Raw genomic sequence first — 27,145 nt, forward strand, 5'->3', positions numbered from 1 at the left:
GACGAGTGTGCTGCCCCCTACTGGTTGAACCGAGCAGCGCCGCCAAATCCTCCTCTTCTTTTGTGTTTTGTGGCAGTTTACTACCCAATTTCAGGGAGCATTACCACCACCTACTGAGCAGGAGTTGAGGACAAGAGAGTAGGCAAATATTGCGGCCCAAAAGCAACCTTCAAGTGGCCTAACCCTAGACTGTATAAAAGGCCCTAATGCAGAAATACCTGAACCTACTGTGAATACTGTTTTTCTTCTTTATGCACTTTGAGGTGTGCCTATTACCAAAATGTTTATTTTACAGTTTTTCCTCAGTCGTTTTGGTGTATTTCTCACATCAGAATGAAAATTTTCACAACTATTAGTTCAACCTCCACAACATTTAGCTAGTCATTTGTGCAGATCGTAGTAGCAATTTCTCATTCCTTTGAACATTATCACTTATAGACTATAGTAGGCTATAGTTAATTTTGACTGACATGACATTAGCAAATTATAATGTTATACATTATGTACTTCAAAGTCAAGCTCTTGTTTGCAGGATTTCCACCTCCAATACAATTTACTGTAATGTACTATTATGTGTATCAGATTTGACAGTGTCTTCTTTTAAGTCTCTACTTAAAACACATTTCTTTCATTTAGCATTTTCTGATTTTACCTGAGTTGTTGATTTACTGTCATTTCCCATTGTCATTTACCTGTTTGTTTCTACACAGTCCTGCCAGTTTTATTGTCATTTTAATGTTTCATTTTATCCCCTTCCAATTTTATTTTCTTGTTTTAACTATCATCCTCATTTACTCTGTTAAGTACTTTGTACTCTCGTTTGAAAAGCGCTCTATTTAGTTTATGCCTATGTTTAACTTAGTATTATTATTACTACTACTAATGTTTATATTTAATAAGGTTTTATCAGTTTAAGAAAATGAATCACCTGTTTAGACATTCTTAAAATGACACCTAGGCCATCCTCCCTTATTGAAAACAATACAACAATAAAATAATTTCAAAAAGATATCAGCTACTTATCACATACACTTAAGACATACTGTAGCTAATATTTACCTAACTTTCATTACATTTTTCATTTCATAAGATGGTGCCATAATTTAATGGTTATGAATGTCAGTACTGTTCATTTTTTCTGTCTTGGTCAGCTCTAGGTCATTCATAAGAGGAAAAACATGTTGTGAAAAAACACCCTTTTCCTGGTAATTTGTTAATGACTCAGTCGCAGATGTTGCTCACAAGGTCTGGTGAGTCAAAAGTAATGTTCACAACCTCCCAACCCAACGGTTCTTCCTAAAAACATCCTAAAACAGCTCTAAGCATGAGTAAACCACTTACTGACTATTACCAAAGCCAGGAGGTGCAATTTATCAAGCCTATATAAAGAGCCCTGTTTTTTTTTTTTTTTTTTTAATGGCACCAAAATGTTGTTTTCCCGAAGTATTTGCTAACTACTAAGGAAAGGCTGTGTTTGTAATCCAATCTGTTACGAGAAACCAATCCAAATCTTTTCTGTCTGGTTATTTCATAGTGCCTGTTGGTTACCTTGGCACAGCTGCTTTGTTTTGCTGTTACAGCAGGACGAAGGACACGGTGTCCTTCCCCCTCCCATGGGTACAACAGTGCCAACAATATATTGAACAAGTGATGGAATAATTTCATAGGAGCCACAGCCTGGTAATGGGTGCATGTGCTTTTTACATTTACATACAATGTTAAAGGGATAGTTCACCCAAAATTCAAATTTCACTCATTATCTACTCACCCTCATGTCAACTAAGAGCTGTGAGAATTTTCAGAGTCCTCCGTGCCTTCACTGAGTTACAGGGGGGTCCGTGCAGCAGTATTTGTCCATATAATGGTTGTCAATGGATACCAACTTTCTTCGTCCAAAAAGACACACCAAAAAACATCCAAATACCTCCATGGTGCTCGTCTGTAATGTCCCTCTTGTATTGAAGCCCCAACATGAGAAATTGTTCCGCCGGCGCGATTCGCACTGACACAGGAAGAGCAGTGAACTGAGACACTGGGAGCTTCCGCTACAAACAAGCTTAAAATATAGACTTATTTAATTTTTTCGGAACAATTTCTCATGTCGGGGCTTCAATACAAGAGGGACATTACAGACGTGCAGTATGGAGGTATTTGGATGTTTTTTGGACAAATTTGAAATTTGAATTTTGGGTGAACTGTCCCTTTAAATACTTAGCCTATTTCTTCATTGCTGGATTCAGATTAAACTCTTATTAAATATTGTTCCATTTGTGTATCATCAAAAACCCAAACACACCTGAGGTGATGTAAAACAGAGTGTTTTTTTTCATTCAATAAATGCAAACACTGTTATAAAACATTTGCGCTACAGAACAGTTTTAATTCAGAGACACTCATCTCTGATATCCTAGCAAACAGTGAAGAAAACCAAACTGGAATGAAGATAACAACTCGTCGTGGCCCTCGTATGTTACAAAAATCAGAGGAAAAGATGCTTGAACTTTTTCACAGCTCTGTAGATACAGTGCAAAAATAAAAATAAAATAAATCATTAAATCCAGTAAAATATCTGGGTTTGTTCTTACTGACAGTTGTGTAAATATAAAAGAAGCATCAAGCATATGAATGAATTTCCCACCCAACAGTCCTTGAGAATATGCCTCTACATTAGGCCAGCTTATTACAATAGCTTATTCGCTGGGATATTATTGCCTCTGCTGGAGAAGACAAGCATTGGCCATAAGCCCTGCATGTGTCACAAGGTACAGTTCTCACATTGCAGACAACAGAAACGACAGCAAGCCAACACCTCATCTACAGGGAAACAAACTAACTCACTGAGCAGAATAACATCCTTTGTGACCATCACACACACACACACATACACACATATATTAAACTGAAGGTCTGTAGTTATTATGGGTATTTTACAACATCTGTGAGATTATTATTTAGATTATTTATGCTGCCTGATAGTATCTTCAAAGGGCAATTATGGATACATATCTGGAGATATTTAACTGACTGGACAAGGCATTTTGTAGTTTTACTAATTTCATATTAGTAACAAGGGGGAAAAAAGGGCAGCATGCTCTTTACTTGATTACTATGCCTGCATCTGCATTGAGATCATTGAGAAAAAAAAGGAAGCATATTGGTATTGATATAAAGACAACACAACAGCAACATGTTGGTGCAACCAGTTGAGAAAAAAAACAAAAAAACAATCAGAAAGTTCAAGTAAAGGGTTTGCATTAGTGTTACCGTCATATAATGCTGGGATAAGGTTAATTTTCACCTTCGTAACCTCATCTCTAAAATTAGACAACTAAGCAAAAAAGTGCTTTGGCAATAATTCAAGTCTTTCATTTTCACCACACATACAAGGGAATAGAAGATACTGGCTGTATGAAGCTGTATATATATATATATATAACTGTTTACACTGTATGTCTTTACAATGGCAGACACTTTAACATTCACTTATAAAAGTTTCACCACCCTTAAAACCACTATTTTTACTTTTAAAACATTTACAAGATGTTCTGTAGTGAGCACTAGTCTGGTTCTGGATATGATTTCATTTTAGTTAGACTCGATAAAAACTATAATGTTAATGTGAATGATAGGACTGAACCATTCAGACATTTGTAATCATTATATAACATTTTACCTTTTATAATTAAAATAATGTGAAATAAGAAAGAATAGTCTTAATGTAAAATGTATTACTGTGATTACTGTTAAAAATGAAGAATAATTGTGTGTTGAAAGATTATTATGATCAAAGTGCCTGATAGGATTTTTTTCATTAATCGGGTCAGTTTTCATTCATAAAAACATCTACACAATTGCACAATTACAATAGAAACTGCTCATTTCTACCCAATGAATTCATGAAAAGTCAGTTGAGTTGTCTTCGCCTTGGTTGAGTTACTGGTGAAACTTTCAAAATAAAAGTTCAAAATGGCCTGCCATGCACAACAGAACTGTATCTTGCACATTTAAATTTGTTGAATACAAAAAAACAAAACAAAACAAAAAAGAAACTACTTAACTGACAGCAGACAACATCTCTGAGCTAAAATACTGGCGATTATTTTGTTTCTGTGTTCTGGTGCTTGGTTCCCTAGCTCTCATTATTATTTAATGTAAGGCCATATATACACAGTCTATATCCTGCCTATATTTATCCAAGTCGTATCGCGCTTCTGCACAGTGCATCACGATATGAAAAGGCCGTCGCTTCTCGGGTCGGCGTTAAAAAGGAAACGTACAGAGCTCACATTCAGACTCAGTGGCCTTCACAGAACTCTTTGTGACAGAAACAACAAAAGCTCTGCAGGGAACCCAGAGGCTTTCATCCTGTTCTGTTCTGCTCTGCTCTGCGCTGGGTTTATTCCTCCCCGAAAATCCACCGGTTTGCTGTTTTTTTGTGGGAGCCTCAACTGGTACAAGGAAACAATATGAGAAGTCGCCCCGCTGTTGCTGCTGCTGCTGCTGCTGCTGCTGCTGCTGCTGCGGCTGCTGCTGCTGCTGAGCCCTCCAGCCACCAGGGGATAGCGAGAAGTGAGAAGCAGATGTTAATCAGCATGTGGGAGCTACAGGAGTGCCCAGCAGGCACTGCGTTGAGGAGCCTTACTCTAAAAGGTCCTGTGAGGAGGAGACACAAACATTTGAGTTAACGCCTCATTACAAAGTCTGAATAATCCAGTGGTTCTCAAACTTTTTTGGTCATTCCCCACCTTGGATTTTCAAGCCCCACCTTAGGGAGGGTGGGGGTGGTATTAGGTCACGTCATAATTTCATAATCAGAAACTAGGGCGTATGGTGCTCAGTGTTTATAATCAACAAATGACTTTTTACAAATGTAACATCTTGTTTGTCCAATACGAAGTCTGTGAAGTGTCTATCTATCTATCTATCTATCTATCTATCTATCTATCTATCTGTCTGTCTATCTATCTGGCTGACAGTGACAGTTTCCTCATTACTTAACCTTTGCCACCATCCAATCCTCCTTCACTCACGGGACAAAGTCTTTTGGACATACTATATAGGCCTGTATAATGTTTTTCCTCTCTTTATTTCTAACCGACTGGTTTCCGTTTTTGCCCGTAGGTAAAAAAAAAAAAATCGCACGCACCTGATTTCACATTTGCCTACAGGCAAAATCGGAAACGTGAGCGAGCGAGCCACAAGAGAAACACTGGCCGTCGGTGTTTCTCTCGCAGCTCGGTCACTCTCGATCCAAAATAAGGAATGTTATATGAAAACAGAAAATGGAGAGAGAAAAACTATACGCTGACACCACGAAATGGAAACATGATAATTCCTGTGACCAGTGACAATAGCTGGCCACAGTGGTGTAAGTCAGCGTGTCCCCACCTGTCATATCGCTATTCCCCACCATAGTTTGAGAAGCACTGGAATAATCACAAGGGGCCAACGTTAGACAATATCATGACAGACACCTGATCTGAATCTTCGTTGTACTGTGCTTTTCCTGTCTCCATGTAGTGAGGGTCGACATCATCCACCCCTTCGATCTTATTGGCTTCAACGTGTTCCCTCATCACAGAGTACCGGTGCACCAGGAACCTGACGAGGACATGAGAGCAGATTTCATTTTGGTTTTAGTAGTAGGCTACTTACATAATACAATTATGTATTATTACATTTTGTGCAATATCTACACACTTCTGCTTGTGCAACTGGGTGTAATGGGCATCAACCTGGCACTTTAAACTGATGTGCACTTTAGGGCATCGTGCAATACAACCTGGTACCTATGCACTCTTGCACTTTAGCACTCGTCACTTTAACCCAGCACTTATGCACTTTATCTCAGAGAACAAAAACTCTTACGATCCTCCTACCTGTGGAATGTGTTTGCCAATATGTTCTTCATTGTCATAGTTGCCTTTTTGTCTTTTTGTGTTGTCTCCATTATTATGTGTAATGTGTACTGTTATTGAACTGTTTTTATGTTTATGGGGACTCCGGACGGACATTTGCATTTTGCTATAATCCGGTGCATTTACAAGTTTTTGTCCATTAATGTGCACTGTCGCATTTAAATAAACAGATAAAGAGACACAAACAAGAGGAGAAACTGATTCCTGGTGCAAGCGGGAAAAACTCACCGTCCTCCACAGACGTATTTCTTCACCAGCCAGACGCCTGCGACGGCACTCGACAGAAGAACCACGATGACGACCATCACTATGACGGCAGCGTTCGGTGAGCTGGTCTCAGTCTGTTTAAGTCAGAGTTACAGAAACGGGAATGTTTTTAGATGTTTAGGCGACATTATATTACAGTTTTTCTCCGTTGGTTCGGCTCATTTTTCAAAACAGAAATGACATTCTCAAAACAACATGGACAAACCTCCAAACCACTTGGCAATTGTTCACAACAGAATTGTATTTCTCATTCATTTCGTCAAATTGCAAATGTCTTTGTACATCTTTGCAAATGATTAAGTACAGATAGCCTGCATTTCCAAGAGAATAGATCTTGTTGATCTAAACTGATAGTTGATTCTCAGTCTAATGGTTGTTCTCTCCAAAACACGTCCGCCTCATTTCATTCTATAAGTCATCACATGCATAAAAGTCTGTTCAATTAGTCAAAATTAGTTAAGGACATATTACCATGAATACCATATATTTATTTAGAGCACTTTAGGCTACTCATAATGTGTTTATATTATACAGGGATGCAAACGGGGCAGGACCAAAAAAGAGAGGAATTGTCGGGGGGGGGGGTATTGAGTGCATATAGATGGACAGTTTTCAGAAGGCCAACATTTCTATATTAAAAATGCTTTAAAAAAAATAAAAACCATTGCAATATTTCAATTTTGGAGATACTGATTTTTAGGTCTTCACTGAATGTTAGTCATAATTATTACTATTAAAATAAACTGAAGAAATAAAGACATGGGATTTAACATCCCATTCAGTGTGTAATGGACATAGGCCTGGCCTATATAATGTGTTAGTTTCACTTTAATTGAACACATTCTACATCGCGGAGGCAACGTCTCTCCTTCACCTCTGAAACGGGGCAGAGCTCCGTGGGAGACACCTGCCTGACACAGCAACGGACATGCACGGGGGGAAAAACGGCGGCGCCGTCGCACCGAATGCACGCGGATACGCGCCGCTTTGGGTAACGAGCGCGCACGTCGCGTCTACATTGGAGGTGAATAGGAAGGCTCTGGGACTGATTGACTGTGGACCACCACCAGTCTGATCAGGTCCATCACAGCACAGCAGCTGCAGCTCTGCCCCGCTGTCACATGACGCATATCAGCGCAATCTGTTTACATTAAACCGACATCAGGAGAATAATGAGAATTGTGATTAAAAAAATATATATATTTGTTTCGAATTTTGGCCCCTGGATCATGATTTTTTTGGGCGCATTCTTGGTAAAAAAATCCTCTAAAAAAAAGACAGTTGGGATGCATAATGTGTCTCATAACAGTATACTGTGCGTCACGTTATCGCCCCCCCCCCCCCCCCCCTCTGTACTGAGCTGGCCGGTACTGGGTAGGCTATAGCGTCCTGCTGATCACCGCGCTGAGGCACCGGCCGGTCTGAGCTGCGTTCATGTGCCGACTTTAAAACTCTCCAGTCAGTGACCTGGTGGCGGCTGTTTTGGTTGTCAGCATTTTATCCACGCAGCGACCGTCCACGGCTTAGTGGTGTTTTATTCTAGGGGTCGGTGGTGTTTTATTCTAGGGGTCGGTGGCGGCTGTGAGACAGCAGCGGCTCCACGGTGAGGGGGGGCAGCTTCTGCTCACCTGACTCTGTGCAGCTTCTTCATTAAATCCAAACAAACAGTCCGACACAGCGACGCACTGCTCCTCTTTGACTCTAAAGTCTCTGTAGCTCATCAGCCCGGAACTCGCCTCATGGACCAGAAGCGACGGCGTTTGGCCTCAGACGTCTCGGACTTCCAGAGCAGCTACAGCGCAGCGTTGTGACCTCGACCATGGTTGGTGAGAGCAGAAATGTTGTTGTAGGCCTGTGCATATTCTCATTTGTCCAGGTCATAGTATTTCAAAGGAGGTTAAATTGAAAGCAACTGGACTTATACTGAGTCTCCAGACCAGATAGTTGGACCAGTCCCAGCCTGGTCAGATGCTACATGAACTGATGAAGCCTCTTGGATGAGAGGTGAAACGTCTTCCTAGACTTTTTTTTTCAAAGGAGGTTAAATCGAAAGCAACTGGACTTAGTTATAATAAGTAAATAACTAAGTCCAGTTGCTTTCGATTTAACCTCCTTTGAAAAAGAAAAAAAAAAAAAAAAATTGTTGTAGTGAAATTTTTTTTTTGAAACGAGTGAAAACGAGCGCTAATTCGCGTATCTCGCGTATCTCGCGTTTGGTTGCGCGTAAAAGCTCGCGCGAAAAAAAAGCGTTCCTCGTGTTTGAGTGGGAAGCCCCTTTGGGTTGCAGCTGAGACGCTGAGACCCCCCCCCCCCCCCCTCCCAAAAACAAAAACTCTTCGGATCTGAACGATTCACACAAGTCACCTAATTGGTCATGAAAAAAGCGAGTTTCGCTTTTCGGCGCGCTGTTTGCATCCCTGATTATAGTATATTATGCTGTATACATTTTCTTTTTACTCTGATGAATGGAAGTTACTTTACATGTGAATAAAAATGGCTATTGTTCCCTGACACTATGAGTGCAATGTGTGATGTCAAACCTAATAGGCTACTCTTACCCTAAAATCCTGTATTAATTTATTTATTTATTTCAGTTTTATACACAATTGTATTCTGTCAGACAAAATATAAAACTAGTACAATAACTATTGTCAATGAAGGACTGGGCTAAGACTGAGAGGTGGACATGAGATTTCAATAGTGACAAAACATCTAAACATTTTGCCAAAGGGACGATGCATTTTGGGGGCACTGAGTATTTGTATGAGATGGAAATTTAGTTTTGACACATGAGTGAACTGTTTTGAGTGGGAAGCCCCTTTGGGTCTTCCCACCAAACACGATGAAATAGACGAAGACGCGAGGGTCCCGTCGCCATAAAAGAATCGGGTGTATTGCGTCGCAAAAAAAAAAGTCGCGTCTACCGCGTCTCGCGCCTAATCGCGTCTTTGCGTCACGGCCTTTTACACCGCGGACGTAACGAATAAACGGTGACGGTGTGAACGAACAACATAGAACAGGACCAGACGTGGCGTTGTTTCCTCTTTTCACCGACAGCTCCACTCTCCCTTACTTACACTAACTACTGTTATTGTTGAGAGCAGAGGATTGTGGGATTTGTAGTTTTTGACCAATCGCAGGTTGTGCCTTTTCTTTTTTGTGATTTTCCTGGTTCACACATGTTTTTTTTTTTTTAGGGGCAAATGCGAGCGAAATGCTCGCCCATGGTGGGCATACGAAAATTTAAGAGCTGTCTTATTTAAGTCTTGAACACAATAATTCAGCAAATTTAAGACATTTTAAGGCCTAAAAGTGTGTAATGGACATATAGGCCTATATAATGTGCTATAACCAGAGACAACCATGAATGAGTTCGCCTCAGTTTCACGTGATTGTCACTGTCAGCCTGTTAGAAAAACATTTTACTGACCCCAGCTGAGACCCCCCCCCCCCCCCCCCCCCCCAGCTGAGACGCTGAGACCCCCCCCCCCCCCCCCCTCCCAAAAACAAAAACTCTTCGGATCTGAACGATTCACACAAGTCACCTAATTGGTCATGAAAAAAGCGAGTTTCGCTTTTCGGCGCGCTGTTTGCATCCCTGATTATAGTATATTATGCTGTATACATTTTCTTTTTACTCTGATGAATGGAAGTTACTTTACATGTGAATAAAAATGGCTATTGTTCCCTGACACTATGAGTGCAATGTGTGATGTCAAACCTAATAGGCTACTCTTACCCTAAAATCCTGTATTAATTTATTTATTTATTTCAGTTTTATACACAATTGTATTCTGTCAGACAAAATATAAAACTAGTACAATAACTATTGTCAATGAAGGACTGGGCTAAGACTGAGAGGTGGACATGAGATTTCAATAGTGACAAAACATCTAAACATTTTGCCAAAGGGACGATGCATTTTGGGGGCACTGAGTATTTGTATGAGATGGAAATTTAGTTTTGACACATGAGTGAACTGTTTTGAGAGAGAGATGTGTTTTTGCAAGTGAGCTATGGTGTTGAACTGTATCACTGTTTTGCCAAATGATCTTAGAGTTTTGAGAATGTAACTTCTGTTTAGAGAAATGAGCCAAACCAACAGAGAAAAACTGTAAAAACAATCAGAGGTGACCGCCCGGGCCCAAAGATGAAGAGTTTTCTCAGCGTGAGCAGAACCGACCAGAGAATTTGGATAAAGGGCATTGCTGGTGCACATCCTCCTCAGGTCAGTCTCCTTCCTGTCTGGATGGAAACCTCCCTCACACTGGTCTCCAGGAATCTTCCGGTAGCTGATGCGGATTAGAAGAGACAGAGCCATGAAAGGTACGACCGGACCGACTTCAATGGAAAGAAAAAGGGACACAGGGAGGGAAACGTGCAAATAGAGACGGGAACATACGACACTGTTGTGCATAGAAAACTTCTGAACTGCAGCTTGAATTTTACATTTTGTTGCCAGATTTCTTCAAAAAGAAGAAAAAAAGCGAGCGACATCCTCACCCGCTGGTCTGTAGCTGCTCGGTCGTCCCATTTAAACAAAACTCCAGGGGACGGTCCTTCAGCTCCTCCTGCTCCACACACTCGGAGCTGTTCACTGGTCTGTAGTATCCAAAGTCACTGAAAGACAAAGACAGGTTAAACTGGATGTGTAACTCTTTCTCAAGACATTTAATCAAAACCAAAAATAGAAATGTAGATGTGTTTTTAGTGTGTGGTTTGTCTCAGGGTGTAAACAGGAAAGAACAGGAACAAACCAGTGATAATCATCCACTGTGCACGGACAGGGGGAAATCTTCTTGGTGACGCCGTAGCCCCTCCCGTTCCAACAGGCCGAGTCTTTCCGAAGGCGAAAGAAGGTCTCTTTATATCCCAGCACGCAGCCGTCATGAGACCCACTGGGGTCTGCAGAGTGAGCCAGCCACTGCACGTAGTCCCCCTCTGTACCTGCACACATTTACACACACACACGCTTGAGTGTAAAGGTTACACACTTCGTTGTAATGTCTCCTCCATCTCCTCTTCCTGCACACTCACAGTCTCTGGTGAGCATCTTCTTGAAGTCTACGGTGATGACCACCCACCCACTGTAGTCGTTCCTGTAGCCCCACAGGCTGACGTTCATGGAGCGGGAGCCCGGCTCGCTGTCCATGCCGCTGAAGTGCAGCGGGTCGCTGGTGAAGTTGTACGTCTGCCAGCACTGGCCCTCGTCTGTTGAAAACCTGACGGGGACACAACGAAGGAAGTGAGAGGTCGGATAGATGCTTTAAAGTAAAAACAATAGAGTACTGTGAAGGGAATGATCTAATACAGTGGTTCTCAAATTTTTTTTACATCAAGGACCCCTAAATTGAAACAAATTAGACCACGGACCCCCATTGGACAACATTTCGAAGCAAACACCGGAAATACACAAATATTTGTTCTGAGACTGAAGAACATTACTTTTTTAGTCAATGTACGTTCAAATTAGGGCCAATGGTGTGAAGAAGTTTATGGAAAAAAGTGGTACGATTTCTCAAAAAATGTTTAAACATTTCTAGAAAAAAGTGGTAAAAATTCTCCCCCCCAAAAAAGTTTTAAAAAAAAATCTAGAAAAAAATGGTAAAAATTCTCAAAAAAAAGGAACAAAAAAATCTAGAAAAAAAGTGGTCAAAAATTATCCAAAAAAAGTTTTTAAAAAAAACTAGAAAAGTGGCAAAATTTTCGAAAAAAAAAGTGGTAAAAATTATCCAAAAAAAGTTTTTAAAAAAAAGAAAGAAAAAAGGAAATCTAAAAAAAAGTGGTAACATTCTCAAGAAAAAATAAAAAAGTTTAAAAATGCCAGTAAGAAGTGGTAAAATTTTGAACCCTCTTAAGGACCCCTAACCCCTAACCCTACATTGAGTTTGTCCTGTGCATGAAATGCGCTTTATCAATAACATTGAATTGAATTGAATTGAATTGAATTGAATTGAATTGAATTGAATTGAATTGAATTGAATTGAATTGATCTGATAAGAGAAGGTATCCTGACTTGATCTGGTTGACAGGTGAGCTGCTGTGCTCCACGGCCACGAGCAGCCCTCCAGAGTCCAGGATGGCGTAGTGATGAGGGCCCCTGAGGGCCGACATCCACGAGTAGCCACCGTCATCAGACACGTAGACGTCAGGGGAGAGAGCTGACTCAGCATCTCCAACACTTCCTGCAGAGAGGAGAAAGAAGGAGGTGGTGGTGGTGTTGTTGTTATGGGATATTTTTAAAGCCATGAAGTGAAAATGAATCAGGATGAGGAGACGTTTGTGTCAGTGTGTTTCATACCATGAGCCAGGATGAGGCCCACAGCGTTGGGCTGTGAGAGAGGCAGCATGGGGACGTTCATCTTCATGGTGGTGCTGTAGGAGGCGTGGATGTGAAGTCTGCACTGTAAAGACACAGAGATGAGGAGTTGGTACAAAGTCACATCGTCACTGCAGAGACTCTGTTAAAGATCAAAGGACTACAGGCCTGGGAACAAACCTATGACTGAGTGCAGATTGAAGAAAAGTGAAGAGTGAAGGTAACCTATAGGGATAGTTGAACATCTTGGCAAATTGGCCCATTGCCATTATCCCTATAGTCATAGCAGTAGATTCGTTACCTTTATTTGTCGGTGCAAGCTATTTTTAGAACGGCGGAGCAGAGCCGTGAGCTGCTCTGAGCTACGCTACGGAGGCTCATGGGATTTCTTGGTTTCCCCATAACAGAACGTCGTATTTAGCTCTAAAACAACTCTGTCTGGTAACGTTGTGTTATTATCTCATAGCGTGGTGAATGTGCAGGTCACAACTTGTCCACCAGAGCGTTTTGGAGTTGTTGGATTGTGTATTTGATGAGTTTGATGAGGGAAACCAAGAAATCCCATGAGCCTCCGTAGCATAGCTCTGAGCAGCTCACGGCTCTGCTCCGCCGTTCTAAAAATAGCTTGCACCAACAATTAAAGGTAACGAACCTACTCCTAAAACTATAGGGATTATGGCAATCGGCCAATTTGCCAAAAATGTTGAACTATCCCTTTAAAGGGGACCTATTATACTTTTCAACTTTTCAGACTTATAAATATGTCTAAAATGTTGGATACTTGCACTTCCTACATAGAGGATGTAGGAAGTGCCACATCATGAGGTAGGGGTGTGTTGAAGTAATCCCTGAACCGTTTTCCCTAGTAAATAAACTTATAAACGTACTCTGTTTGGCCTGTTGGTGGACGTCTCAGTGTCACAGTGGCTGTTCTGAGGTCTGCGTAGTGTCTGCCACCTTGCTCCTTGGTCAAAGGTGATCACTGTCTCCACTGCTCCGTCTGCAACAGAATTTAATTTTGCATTTGCAGTAGCTGCTAACTTACTTTAACTTTTAGAGCTACAGAGATCAGAAACAGGCTTTCTATGGTTCTAAATGATGCATTCAAAGATGCATGTTCATTTGAGATTTGCAAAGTTAAAGCAGAAGTGAGTGATTTATTTGTGTTAATATAAGTCTTAAATAGTTATATCTTCCGACAGCAATCACTTATATAGTGTTTGGACTGAAACACGGGTCTCTCAGTCACTCTGCTCTGCTCTGAGCCGAAGAGAAAACATTTATCGTATCCTACAGTTTTTATCCAATGAGGAGAGAGAACGGCATGCAGGGCTGTGTGTGCAGCCAAGGAACGCCGTGAATGTGGTGACGTAGCGACGAGGACTGTTATGGTGCGTTCAAGGAAACTCGTATTTTTCCGACCGTGAAGTGGTACCAGTTCGATCTGGTACGAGTTCACCGTTCGGAAGTTACGAGTGGCCGTTATAGTGACTTTCACCGGTAAAACAGGTCGGAAAAACACGAGTGGGTTGCCTGGAACACTACAAAGTCGTAAGTTGTGACTTGAAGCTGTAATTTACGATTTCAAAAGCCTGCCTGGAACGCAGCATTAGCGAAAACGACCGGATCACTCACTTCTGCTTTAAAACATAGTTATAACGGAAACAACGAAAAAAGACTGGCTGAAATATGTAATAAAAATGTATAAAATGCGGTGACCCACCCTCTGTGAGTGCGCTGGTCATGTAGACGCCCCTGAGTGAAGTGATGACGGTGAAGTCCGTGTCACTTCCTGTCGTTGTGTAGAGGTGACGCTCCAGAGACTTGGAGAACACGGTTCCTCTGTCATCTGACACATAGATGGTTCCAACACCAGAATCTGCTCCATACACACACACACACACACAATGATGTCATTTAACACCATTACATCCACACCCCTCTTCACTATGGGGGATCGCTGTCCTTTCTCACCTCCAGGATCGTCCACGTGCATGAAGATCATGTCCTGATTGGCTGCCAGGATGGAGTAGAACTGTTCGTGGTTGACGGTGGGAAGCTGAGCCATGTTCCACACCTCTCCTCCGTCCACGGACACATGGATCATACGCTCCGTTCCCTAACACACACAAACACACAAGGCAAACATACTGTTTTAAAAATTTGTATTAACATTCGCTTACAAATTTACAAGTAAAAGAAGCATATTTTTCTATTTACTGACTGTAGCCTACATTTAAAGGAAGGAAAAGGAGTTAACAAGTGGGTATTATTAAAGTTTCTGATCTGATGCATGCTCTGTACACCAACACCATGATAATTTGTCTCATTTAGATACCAATATTGCATGTTAATATCAGGAGTAAATTGAGTGATTAAAGGGATAGTTCAACATTTTGGCAAATTGGCCCATTACCATAATCGCTATAGTCTTAGCAGTAGGTTTGTTATCTGTTGGTGCAAGCTATTTTTAGAACGGCGGAGCAGAGCCGTGAGCTGCTCAGAGCTACGCTACGGAGGCTAACGGGATTTCTTGGTTTCCCTCATCAAACTCATCAAATAAACAAACCAATAACTCCAAAACACTCTCGTGGACAAGTTGTGACCTGCACATTCACCACGCTATGAGATAATAACAGAATGTCGTTTTTGAGGTAAATTCATGCAAAACCGCTGATGCGTGTTCTCATCAGGGACAGTTTTTCAGCAAGCAGTCTCTATATTTGCCTCGAGAACAACTCTGTCTCGTATCGTTCTGTTATTATCTCATAGCGTGGTGAATGTGCAGGTCACAACTTGTCCACCAGAGCGTTGTGGAGTTGTTGGATTGTGTATTTGATGAGTTTGATGAGGGAAACCAAGAAATCCCATGAGCCTCTGTAGCGTAGCTCTGAGCAGCTTGCAGCTCTGCTCCGCCGTTCTAAAAATAGCTTGCACCGACAATTAAAGGTAACAAACCTACTGCTATGACTATCGGGATTATGGCAATGGGCCAATTTGCCAAAATGTTGAACTATCCCTGTGACTATTTGAATGGACATGTAATGATAAAATATACGTATGTAGTTTCAAACTTGGGTGACCTGACCCTTTAAAAATGGAAGTAACTTTATGTATTATTACCATTTCTGGCCATAAGGAAATATTATAATGCACACACATGCACAAGATTCACAGAAGCACACATATGCTGTGTTTTTAAACTATGAAAGGGGGAAGAAGCAGAAATTCAGGCACACTTACTGCACCCGTCATGATGGAGGCAAAAACAAATCTTCCTCCCAACACAAAGGAGAAAACTCTTGTCGCGATGGTTTTGAAACTGTGGCCGTAGTCTGACGTTCTCCTCAGCTCTAACATCCCTTTTTCATCTGACGGAAAGAAAAAAAAAAGTTACTACATGTGTTAACTGGATTTATATATGCGGATTTATTACAGTGTCTTCACTTACTGCATGATCCATTGTAGTTAGTAGTAAAATAGATGCTGTTCTTTGGACCCCTGTGTGTGTGAGAGCAAAAAAAAAAAGAAACAGTGAAGGAGGGAATCCACTTTTTTTTTCTTTGAATCTGAGAGTTGTCTGAGTTCAAATGTAAATCCACTTTTGGAATTTGTAGAGATCACAGATTAGGTTTTTGCGGTTTCTTCTAAGTGCTGTGCGAGCAAAGGTTCACCACCAGGCTGCACTCCAAGCACTCTCTCTCTCTCTCTTTTTCTCTGTCTTTCTGGCTTTGTTCGCTGCCAAATGGGACGAGGGTTTTCACACTGCAAGGATTTCTGCTGGTTCAAGGACTGTGGGCTGAATAAGAATGCCGTTGCTGACTCATGATTCACTTTGACAGCAGCCTCAGCTCCCTTCGCTCTCTGCAGTCAATTTAGGTCCGGGCCCTTAAACGACAGCTGTGGTCACGCAGAGCTATCACAATGTTCCCACAATGCAGCGCTAACAACCGCAGGCTGACACCGCAACCTCATGTGAACTCTGGTGCTCAGAAGAAACCCGGAGTCAGGAGAGCGATCCGAGCTGCGGTGAGAGAGAGACAGCTGGAATAACAACAATGGACAAACAACAGGGACAAAGATGCAACATGTACTGTAGTGGAGTGGAGTGGAGGCAGGTTTTTATGTCTCCGCTTTGATGTGCTTTTTTTTTTTCCTCGCTATAAACCGATCGCACACACAAGACGATCTTACTTACTTACGAGAAAAACGTATGTGAAAAGTAGAACGATATTTATCAAGGGACCGTATGAAAATGATTAGAAGAGGTGGGGTCTGCGAAGGGTAGAGAGTAATGTATCTTCTCTTTCTGCAGGAGGGAGGGCAGTGTGCAGGAGGAGGAGGAGGAGGAATGTGTCTGCAAATTTTCCATTGCCCAGATCTATATTTAATTTCATCCTTTTCTAATGAGATTTACTGTTTACTGATTTTTCCATAGACAGAGCACAACAATTAAGTCTCAGTATCATGGACCCGCAGCTAGAAAGACCAACATGCTGTCTTAGAACAACAGTGCACTTTATAGATGATGATGATGATGATGATGAAGGAGTGCCATTTTTACACTTAAACAAACTTCACCGTGTCAGTGCATCATTAACAGTTAATATATAATACAATGCATGTTCAGCACAACCCAACCCAACATGCGAAGTGGTAACAACTGCTCATTTAATATAGTTTAATAACAGAGCTGTCATTGCTTCAGGACTTTAAATTGACCCTCCCTCCTCATGCCATTAATTTTCTTACAGTCCCTAATTACTGTGTTTGTTCTTTATGGTGCCAGCTGTTGCATATTTATCACAAGCAGAACCATCTTGAGCATTTGCGTGCGAGATTAAGGCGGATCTATGGGCAGAAATGTGATATAATATTCATAATTATGCTGTCATTACATTTGCATGTTCTCAAGCTTCTTCCCACAGTCCACAGACACAGTATTGTGTGATTTTGTTGTTTATCTCTGCTTGTTGGTGCTGTGATAGACTGGTGACCTCTGCAGGATGCACACTGCCCTTGCTCTACGCTGGCTGGGATTGGCTGCATCGCCTCACCCCCCGTGACCCTGCATAGATAAGTGTTATAGAATAGACAAAGGACGGATGTTGTCATCTCTTGAAACTAGTAATTGTTGTGTTTTTGTTCACTTAAAATGAGTTGGCCAAGTCTGCACTGCCACGTTTCGACACTGCCCGGAGCATTGACAAGCCAAACACTGGCTCTGGATACGGCTTTTTAGCTTTTTTTATGTGACCCCGAGGGGCCACCGTAGCTTGGCCTACACGCTTGGAAAGGGACGAGCGAGGGGAATGGTATCCAAGTCATTGCAATCTTCAACCAAACTGTTAAAAGTCATTAAATCCTTCACACTGGTCCTTTCACACAAAACTGACAATTCTCACCATCTGACCAAACACACACTGTCGTGGATCTTCCTCCAGGTGGCGCCAAAGTCCTCAGACAGCCACAGGTCCAACTGGAGGGAAAAAACTTCATCAGTTAAGAAAAAAAAAAAAAAAAAAAAATCAACCCTTGACTTCGGTTAATGTTTAATTGAGCATTAAGTCGATTGTTCTCTTATCAAAGTCCAACAATTTAAAGAGGAAGGTCACTCAGTTTAGTTCACGGTTCTTTTCTACTGACAAATGTGTGCAGGGTTTAGTTTGTGGAAGATGAAGGCTGCTACCTTGAGGCTGAGTGACAGAAGAACGTTGGAGTCTCCGGGGTTGTACAGCATCTGAATGAGAGGCTCAAACGGCAGATCTGTGGCGACAAATGTGAGACCGAAGTCCTGAGAGCGAAACAGTCGAAAGCCCCCGACTTCTGACACATCACCGGTCAGGATCACCTAAAGAAAAAAAAACATTCAGACAACATTTTTATCGTCTTTTCACACTGAAAAACAAAGAATAACAACACAACATTTCTCTTTTTCACCTTCCCAAAGTGGTCAGGACTGATGGCGATGCCGAACTCTGTCTGGATGAAGGTGTGGTTGATCAGCTGAGTCACGTCTTTAAACGTCTTCCCATAGTCTTCACTGACGCAGAGACAAAGTTACAGTTAGATACTCTGAACATTCATTCATTCATTCATTCTCTATACCGCTGATCCTGCACTATAGGGTCACGAGTGAACTGGAGCCTGAGCCAAGTCATATTTAATTATAAGGAAGATTATAAATAAATAAAAAAAAACACTGCTGTGATTTAAAAATTGGGATTATTCCACCAATTTTGATTTCTAAACTCTTCCTAAGAGTTAAAAAGTAGTGTTGTGTTGTTTTAAAATGAGTAAGAACTTGTTTTCTTTGCATTATACAAGCCAAGGTCAATATTTTTATTTCAAATTTGGGAGCAATTTTGTCAGTAGGGTATAGAATGAAACAAAAGTGTTCATTTTACCCAAACACATAGCTATGAATAGTAAAACCAGAGGAACTGATCATTTTGAAGTGGTCTCTTAAAGGGATAGTTCACCCAAAATTCAAATTTCACTCATTATCTACTCACCCTCATGTCGACTAAGAGCTGGGAGAATTTTCAGAGTCCTTTGTGCCTTCTCTGAGTTAAGGGGGGGGTCTGCGCAGCAGTATTTGTCCATATAATGGTTGTCAATGGATACCAACTTTCTTCGTCCAAAAAGACACACCAAAAAACATCCAAATACCTCCATAGTGCTCGTCTGTAATGTCCCTCTTGTATTGAAGCCCCAACATGAGAAATTGTTCCACCGGTCGATTTGCACTGACACAGGAAGAGCAGTGAACTGAGACACTGGGAGCTTCCGCTACAAATAAGCTTAAAATATAGACTTATTTAAAGGGATAGTTCAACATTTTTGAAAATTGGCCCATCGCCATGATCCCCCTAGTAATAGCAGTAGGTTCGTTACCTTTAATTGTTGGTCCAAGCTGCTTTTAGATCGGGGGAGAAGAATACCGAGCGGCGCAGCTACACTACGGAGGCTAATGGAATTTCTTGGTTTTGCTCATCAAACTCAGCAAATACACAACCAAATAACTCAAAAACGCTGTGGTGGACAAGTTGTGACCTGCACATTTACCACGCTATGAGATAATAGCGGAAAGTTAAGAGAAGTGAAGCAAATACTCGGAACTACTTTCTTCAGTGAACCACTGGTCGGAGGGACACAGTGTGCGCACCTCAGCCAGTGCCGTAGTATACGGACGTATCTGCAGTAAACAGGCGCTTTTGAAATCACTCCGCCGAGCAGCCGTCTAGAGTGTAAAGTCCGACTTTGCCTCTAAAACAACTCCATCTCGCAGCTTTCTGCTATTATCTCATAGCGTGGTGAATGTGCAGGTCACAACTTGTCCACCACAGCGTTTTTGAGTTTTTTGGTTGTGTATTTGCTGAGTTTGATGAGCAAAACCAAGAAATTCCATTAGCCTCCGTAGTGTAGCTGCGCCGCTCGGTATTCTTCTCCCCCGATCTAAAAGCAGCTTGGACCAACAATTAAAGGTAACGAACCTACTGCTATTACTAGGGGGATCATGGCGATGGGCCAATTTTCAAAAATGTTGAACTATCCCTTTAATTTTTTCCGGAACAATTTCTCATGTCGGGGCTTCAATACAAGAGGGACATTACAGACGAGCAGTATGGAGGTATTTTGATGTTTTTTGGTGTGTCTTTTTGGACGAAGAAAGTTGGTATCCATTGACAACCATTGTATGGACAAATACTGCTGCCCCCCCCCCCCCGTAACTCAGAGAAGGCACGGAGGACTCTGAAAATTCTCACAGCTCTTAGTCGACATGAGGGTGAGTAGATAATGAGTGAAATTTGAATTTTGGGTGAACTATCCCTTTAATTTTTTTTTAATACACTCATACCTATGGGCAATTTAGAGTCGCCAATTAACCTAACCTGCATGTCTTTGGTCTGTGGGAGGAAGCTGGAGTGGCCTACCTACACATGCACGGGGGGAACATGCAAACTCCACACAGAAGGGCCTAAGACCGGCGGGTACAAACCCAGAACCCTCTCGCTACCATATAGATGAACTTCTCCATTCATCTCTAAATGGGAATGAAGAAGTGTTCCCTACTCAGAACATATTGATGGAAGAAGGAACACTTCTGCATTCCCTCTAAATGGGAATGGAGAAGTGTTTACCATCAATATGATCTGAGTATGGAGAAGTGTTTACCACATATAGAACATATTGATGGGAAACACTTCTCCGTTCCCGTTTAGAGGACTATCGGCCATCAGACGCTTCACACTCACCTCCTGTAGAGGTTCGACTGACCGTAGCGCATCGTGAACAGCGGCACCTGAAAGGTCGTCAACACCAGCAGCACCTGGAGAGAAGAGATTCACAATCTTATATTATGCAGAGACTAAATGTGGCCTACAACGATGGCATGAGGATGCTTTTAAAGCTTCCCCGATGGTGCAGTGCCAGCGAGATGTTTGTAAATGTTGGGAAGCCAAACTGCTCAGCTGTAATACGCAATCTCATGTATAAATTTATGTGCAGGCTGTCGGCCTCAAGAAATGACATCATTTTGTTCTTGTGCAATGTGGTGAGAAGAGCTCGTTTACGGTTCTCTTCAAGACTGTGGAGCCACTGGCGCTCCAGTCTGTACGTGAGGACTTATTATGTCTGTCCCTCTGTGACAACATCTGCTTGATAATGATGGCTATGTTTTGTGATCGATGTTTGTTTTACATTGTATTGTTGCATTAATGTACTTTTAGTCACTATGGACCTCTGGATTTGTCCTTAATAAAGTCTTATTATTATTATTATACTTTTTTATGCTGCTGTGACACTACAATTTCCTTTATGGATTAATAAAGTATCTTGATTTGACTCGACTTAAAGAAGCTCACCCCTGATCCGTCTCCAACCCAGGCCAGCGACAGTGAACCCATGGTTCTCACTTTGAAGGTGAACTGCAAAAGACAAACAGAAAAGGATGTTTTTTAAGTAAAAATGTTTCTTGTCAAACTCCCATGTTTGCATATTTGAAATACCGGTGCATTATCACTCGCTCCAAGTGAAGAACTCAGCTCCTGAAAACCCAAAACACCAGATAGTGAGTGTGTGTTTCTGTTTCTGTTCCTCTCTGCACTGTGTGGACTGCTGTCGGCAGCCCAGAGGACAGAATGAATTGTCCTTGCTGTCCAAAGTAACTCGGCCATTTGGATGCACTCTGCATGTGTGACCTACATTCCCACTTCAATGACAAAGCTGAGGCCGGAGAACAAGACAATTACTGATGCTGTCCCGAGCACAGCCAGAACACACACACTCATATACACACACACTCACGCAGCGAATGTAGATTGAAGGCCTTTTATTCCGACAATAAAACGAGTTTAGACGTGAACTTTTACTTCTCAACTCGCTCCCTGACTGCAAACAACATTCCTGTCTATTCATGCAGAAGGACGTTCAAGTGTTTGGTCATTTGAGTGACATATTAAGCGACAGCCTCACATTGTTTGGAGACGGAAGGAAGGTTTCTCTCCCCCCCCCCCTTTTTTTTTTCTTCTGCAGGCGGGGCAGAGGTGTTTACAAGGTGAGCCCAGTCCTGCAGAGTCTGTGTGTGTGTACGGCTCTATAAAGCCACAAGAGAGGGCCCCGGTCCGCCTGCTGGAAAACTCCTTGTAAATAGGTCCAGTGGAAAGTGGCCCAGCATGTCCAAGTCGAATGAACACAACTTTCCATCTCTGCATCTCAGCTCTACACAAATTACTTCATCAGAGCCTCCGTGCATCCGTCTGTTCCTCCATATCTTGATCACTGTTTGACAACTTCTCTCTTCCTTTACAGACATCGGTGCAGTCTGCTGGTCAGGATATACTCCCATTGTTCAGTGATGTTCGACCAACCAATACTTGGAGAGGAAGAGGAAGTTAGAAGAAGTCCAAATTAAAGGGATAGTTCAATATTTTGGCAAATAGGCCCTTTGCCATAATCCCTATAGTTTTAGCAGTAGGTTTGTTACCTTTAATTGTCAGTGCAAGCTATTTTTAGAACGGCGGAGCAGAGCCCCGAGCTGCTCAGAGCTACGCTACGGAGGCTCATGGCTCCCTCATCAAAACTCATCAAATACACAATCCAACAACTCCAAAACGCTCTGGTGGACAAGTTGTGACCTGCACAACAATCACACCCACCACCACGCTATGAGATAATAACACAACGTTACGAGACAGAGTTGTTTTAGAGGCAAATACAGAGACTGCTTGCTGAAAAACTGCCCCTGATGGGAACGCACATCAGTGGTTTTGCATGAATTTACCTCGAAAACAACTCCGTAACGAACCTACTCCTAAAACTATAGGGATTATGGCAATGGGCCAATTTGCCAAAATGCTGAACTATCCCTTTAAATTTAAATGCATCTCAGAGAAGGAAAATAGATGCATATATTTTACATTTTCAAATCTGAATGAATGTTAATGTTGATTAATTTATTTTCCAGTAATTAGTCGTGCACAGGAGGAGCAGAGGAGTTCATGTTAGATATATATGTTACCAAATGAAAATCAGACAATATCTGCCTCTGCCATATTGAATATATCCTGCACTGCATCAGAGGAAATCCACCTAATCTGAGAGGAATCAGAAAGCAAACAATGCAAACAGGCAGAAAGGATCAACAGGGTAAAAAATCATCCTGGAAGATAAAAGAAGTACAAACACAGGAGATTAACATCAGGCTGTGCGAGGACGGAGGACCAACAGAAACGTGACCTCCTCAAATCCAATTTAAAAAACCTGATTCTGCCACCGAGGTCACTGCAGGTCGACGGGTTTCATGTTGTGTCTTGTCTCAGGATCAGCTTCTCTTTTTTTTTTTTTCTTTTGCAAATGTTTCTGCCAGTTGCTTGTACACCTGTGTTAAATTTAACCAGCGGGGGTGTTTTCCACATCTGTTTTCCCCCCCCCTGAAACCTCCTCGACTGGACAAAGTGCTGACTTGACTGGCTACAGTTCAGTGGGACTGAAACCCAAACAATCAACAATTGCATTATAAAAAGGCAGCAGGTCAGCTGACTGACACACAGTCAAGAGAGGCTGAGAAAGCTGCGTCTGAGTGAAAACTGCTGTTTACGGAGCCGCCCCAGATCAAGATCGTGCGGATTAATGCTTGGGAAATGGAGAGTTTATGTAAAGCTTCAGATTAACCTGTCATGCTCTGTGATGGGGATAACAGAAGGAGAGAGGGAGACGACGAAGAGAAGGAAAAGATATATATTAGTCAGAAGAAAAAAATAATAAAACAAAAGAGATAAATGTCTGACCCGGACGTGGACGTGGCCTCACAAACCAGACATGACCTCATGCTGTATCACATGCTGAATTTAAGCGTCCACATCTGCTGTGAGAAGCCATCTTTAATCCCCCCCCCCTCTCTCTCTGCTGCTCGGATCACGACGCCGTGGCATTCAAGGGGTGTCGGTACATTCAGCTTTCAATAGCTGCAAGCAACAACAAAAAAGCTGCACAACACAAGACATGCGTGTGGCACTGCTGCGTATATAGTACATGAGCGGACACACACACAGACAAGACATACATACATGCAGACTCACAGTGAAGTCGTCTCCCAGAGGTCAGACCCCCCCGGCACAATGAGCTCCTTATATTCCCCCTCCGCTCGGGGGTTTTAACCTTTCAGCTTCGGCCGTGTTTACACACATAAAACTTCAGAGGACGAGGTCAAAGACTCGGCTCTGATCTCACACACACACACACACAAAGCTGTTTGGACCGGTCCTCTGATGCCGGACTAAGCTGGGTCGTATTAATGTCCATTCAATTACTGTTGTCCAGAGAAATAGCTAGAGGCCTTGAGCCGACTATGCAGATTCACTTTGGATGAAATCTATTAGTAGATTGATAAAAAAAAAATTGTTATATCTCAACATTTAAAGTTGTTTATTAGTTCTGAATCTATATCGGGATTGTTTGCACTGGAGATATGTTAGAGTTCGTCTCCATTTTCACTAGTTTGTTGATATCATTGGACGTTTCTCTCTGTATATCAACAAACCCATACTTTCCGTCACACACTCTCTCTTGCTCTCACACTCTCTCTTTCCCTTTCACCGTGAGGTACATCAACTCTGCTGCTGCTTTTCTTGGTGCTGCAGCAGCTTTGGCTGTGACCCAGCTACGCTTCACCCTGAAAAAAAAAAAAAAAAGAACATGTTTTTTCTCCACGTGTTTTTGGCCGGAGGGGATAGAGGATGGGGATGGAGTCAGGAGGAGGAGGAGGAGGAGGAGGAGGAGGAGGAGGAGAAAAAAAAGAGAAGGAGAAACAGCAAGAGAGTTTGTACACCAGACCGAGTCGGCTGCTAAACCAACCTCACACAAACATACAAAAAAAAAAGGGAAAATGAAGCAAAGTCTGGCTGGTTGACAGAACACTTCCTGTGTAGTCTATTAGGCTTAAAATAGCAGAAGAAAAAGAAGAGGAGGAGGAGGCGGCGGCGTTAAGAGGAGGTTAGACTTGTTGTGGACACAGCAAATTAAAAATACAGACTGTACAACGTCTGTCTGAGTGTTTGATAACAGAAAAGTCAGAGTTCGGGTCCACACAGGGGCTCAGATCAGGATCAACAGGCCTAAAAAAAGTAATAAGAAGAAGTAAAAAGTAAAAAGTGGGGGGAATGTTTGTGAGGGAGAGCAGCCCAGAGGGGACGGGAGGAGTCTGGTGTGTGTGTGAGTGTGTGTGTGTGTGTGTATGTGTGAGCACGCCGAATCGCTTTCATGCTCAGAAGCTCGTCCAGGTGTCTGAGCCACAGAAATGATGTAACGTCCACCACAAACACACACACACACCCACATAGACACACACACAAACAGGACAAGACTGTCCTGTGGAGTTCTCTCTCTGTAGCTTTGGACCAAGTTGTTGTTCTTGAACATTCCTCTGGACATCGGGGCTTGTTCTTGTTGTGCTTCCTATTACAACATGTGCAGACTCAACACAACAGAAGAAGGTGTTGCTCAATTTACTGTGGGATAAAAAAAACTGAGGAGGGGAAGGAAAAGAGTGAAAGCGATTAAGGACAGAGGAGACGAGGAGAGAGGGAAGGTCTGTCTCATCATCATCATCAAACGCTCACATCATCCAAGAATTCTGTGGCTCTAAATTTCGAGGAATCGCTTCGCTTTCACAATCGAGGCCTGATATCGCAATGTCACTATTTCAAATTGATTATAGCTGATAAAAACGAGGCAAACAGAAGGAGGACATACAGTATCTACATGTTTCCATCCTTCATTATTCAGTCAGAGGAAGGATGATAACCCTTTGACACGAGGCCTCCTGGCCCTGACCTGGACTGACTGATCTATTAGAAGAAAGTATATATAGTATTTTCCCCCACAATTATAGACTAAAACTTGACAATTTATGCAATCATTGCCTGCATCTTATAAATTAGATATATTTTAGTATTTTAAGCCAGTATAACAAAATAAGTCAAATTTAAAGAACTATCTTTGGGTCTAGGAAACAATTAATTTGGAAAATTAACAGCACAATAAATGCAAATGGTTCCTTATTTTCCACCCTTATAACAAATTCTTGTAAAGCACAACAACATGGGGCATTTGTTAGGGCTGCAAATAGTTATTTTCCTTTTATCAGTTACTTTGCATTTAATAATTTGGCCTGTGAAATCCTGCAGCTCCAAATGACATTATCCACAGAACACAGATTTATTCATTTTACTACAAATGAAGTTTGGGGAAAAAAGGACTTTAACCATAAAATATTGGGGAAAATATGTTGCAACAGCTCAGGAGACCGACTAATCGATCAATCGATCAATGCTCAATCGTTTCACCTTCAGTCAGCTTGAACTGCAGGATTTCAACAGTCCAACCTGCAGCAGTGAAACCACCAGGTTGCATTGGACCAGCTGATTAATGTTGATTTCAGACAGATAGTTAGTTAGTTAGTTACAGTGGGATCTCCAGCCTCAGCAGCTCAGAGACCACTCACCTCCTCAGAGGGGTTTTCTTTTCTTTTTTTCCCCTTCTTTTTACTCTGCACTAATTTCGTGTTAAAAGAAGCAGAAGCAGTCACTCACAGTGTGGGTGTTGTTGTGCAGGCTGGACTCCACTCCGGCCAGAGCTGTGCACGTCGTCTGTCCATTCAGTCCGGCTGCGCTGCGCTTCGACAGCTCGGACCTCTCCAAAGTTAAACTATGTGGCTCAGGCTCATCCAAGCCAAACTCCCCGTGCAGCCCGTGCAGCCCATGGTGCAGCCCTGACAGACCCTCTCCCCCCCGGACCCGGAGCCCCCGGCCCGGCGCGGCGGACCACATCAGGCCGAGCAACACAGCGCAAAGTGCGGACAACATGTTCACCAGGAGACTCTCTCTCTCCCCTAACCCACTAAAAAAAAAAGTTTGGACTTCAACTCGGCGAGAAACTTATGTGGCCCAACAGTTGGCTCCACATGCCCCCCTTCATCCCCAAAAGCATCTTAAATCACGGCCCCTCCACCGTGGCTCCTGATTGGTCGGGACCAGAATAACCTGCGCTCCCATTGGTCGGCGGGGGAATCTTCCTCAATGGAGATGTCAAATGTTTTCTGATGTGAAACTGCCCCCTGGTGGAAAGACCGCGCAGAGAG

General features: G+C 42.3%; 1 protein-coding gene across 1 annotated transcript; it reads right to left on the reverse strand.

The window, feature by feature from the left end:
* Positions 1-2,302: 2,302 nt before the first annotated feature.
* On the reverse strand, positions 2,303-26,947 carry LOC310986695 (sortilin-like). The gene is made up of 20 exons (XM_083972736.1): positions 26,598-26,947; positions 21,372-21,434; positions 20,763-20,836; positions 18,445-18,547; positions 18,194-18,355; positions 17,910-17,983; positions 15,956-16,005; positions 15,748-15,875; positions 14,479-14,623; positions 14,228-14,383; positions 13,392-13,504; positions 12,487-12,589; positions 12,202-12,370; positions 11,223-11,407; positions 10,943-11,132; positions 10,689-10,805; positions 10,369-10,477; positions 6,147-6,259; positions 5,475-5,601; positions 2,303-4,653 (listed from the first exon to the last, which is right to left on the reverse strand). Exons 1-20 carry the CDS (start codon positions 26,868-26,870, stop codon positions 4,639-4,641), a joined length of 2,469 nt encoding a protein of 822 aa, XP_083828862.1. The 5' UTR covers positions 26,871-26,947; the 3' UTR covers positions 2,303-4,638.
* Positions 26,948-27,145: the final 198 nt, after the last annotated feature.

Source organism: Trachurus trachurus, assembly GCF_905171665.1.
Source record: "Trachurus trachurus genome assembly, chromosome: 5".
NCBI classification, from domain to species: Eukaryota; Metazoa; Chordata; class Actinopteri; order Carangiformes; family Carangidae; genus Trachurus; species Trachurus trachurus.

What these genes read in the sequence shown, in the direction of transcription:
- LOC310986695 (XM_083972736.1), bottom strand. Translation starts at nt 26,870, where the DNA reads ATGTTGTCCGCACTTTGCGCTGTGTTGCTCGGCCTGATGTGGTCCGCC. An exon ending in AGTGTGTGTTTGGTCAGATG is followed by an intron (nt 16,006 to 17,909) that starts GTGAGAATTGTC and finishes TCACACACACAG; the next exon opens with GGGTCCAAAGAACAGCATCT. An exon ending in TCACCTGTCAACCAGATCAA is followed by an intron (nt 11,408 to 12,201) that starts GTCAGGATACCT and finishes TGTCCCCGTCAG; the next exon opens with GTTTTCAACAGACGAGGGCC.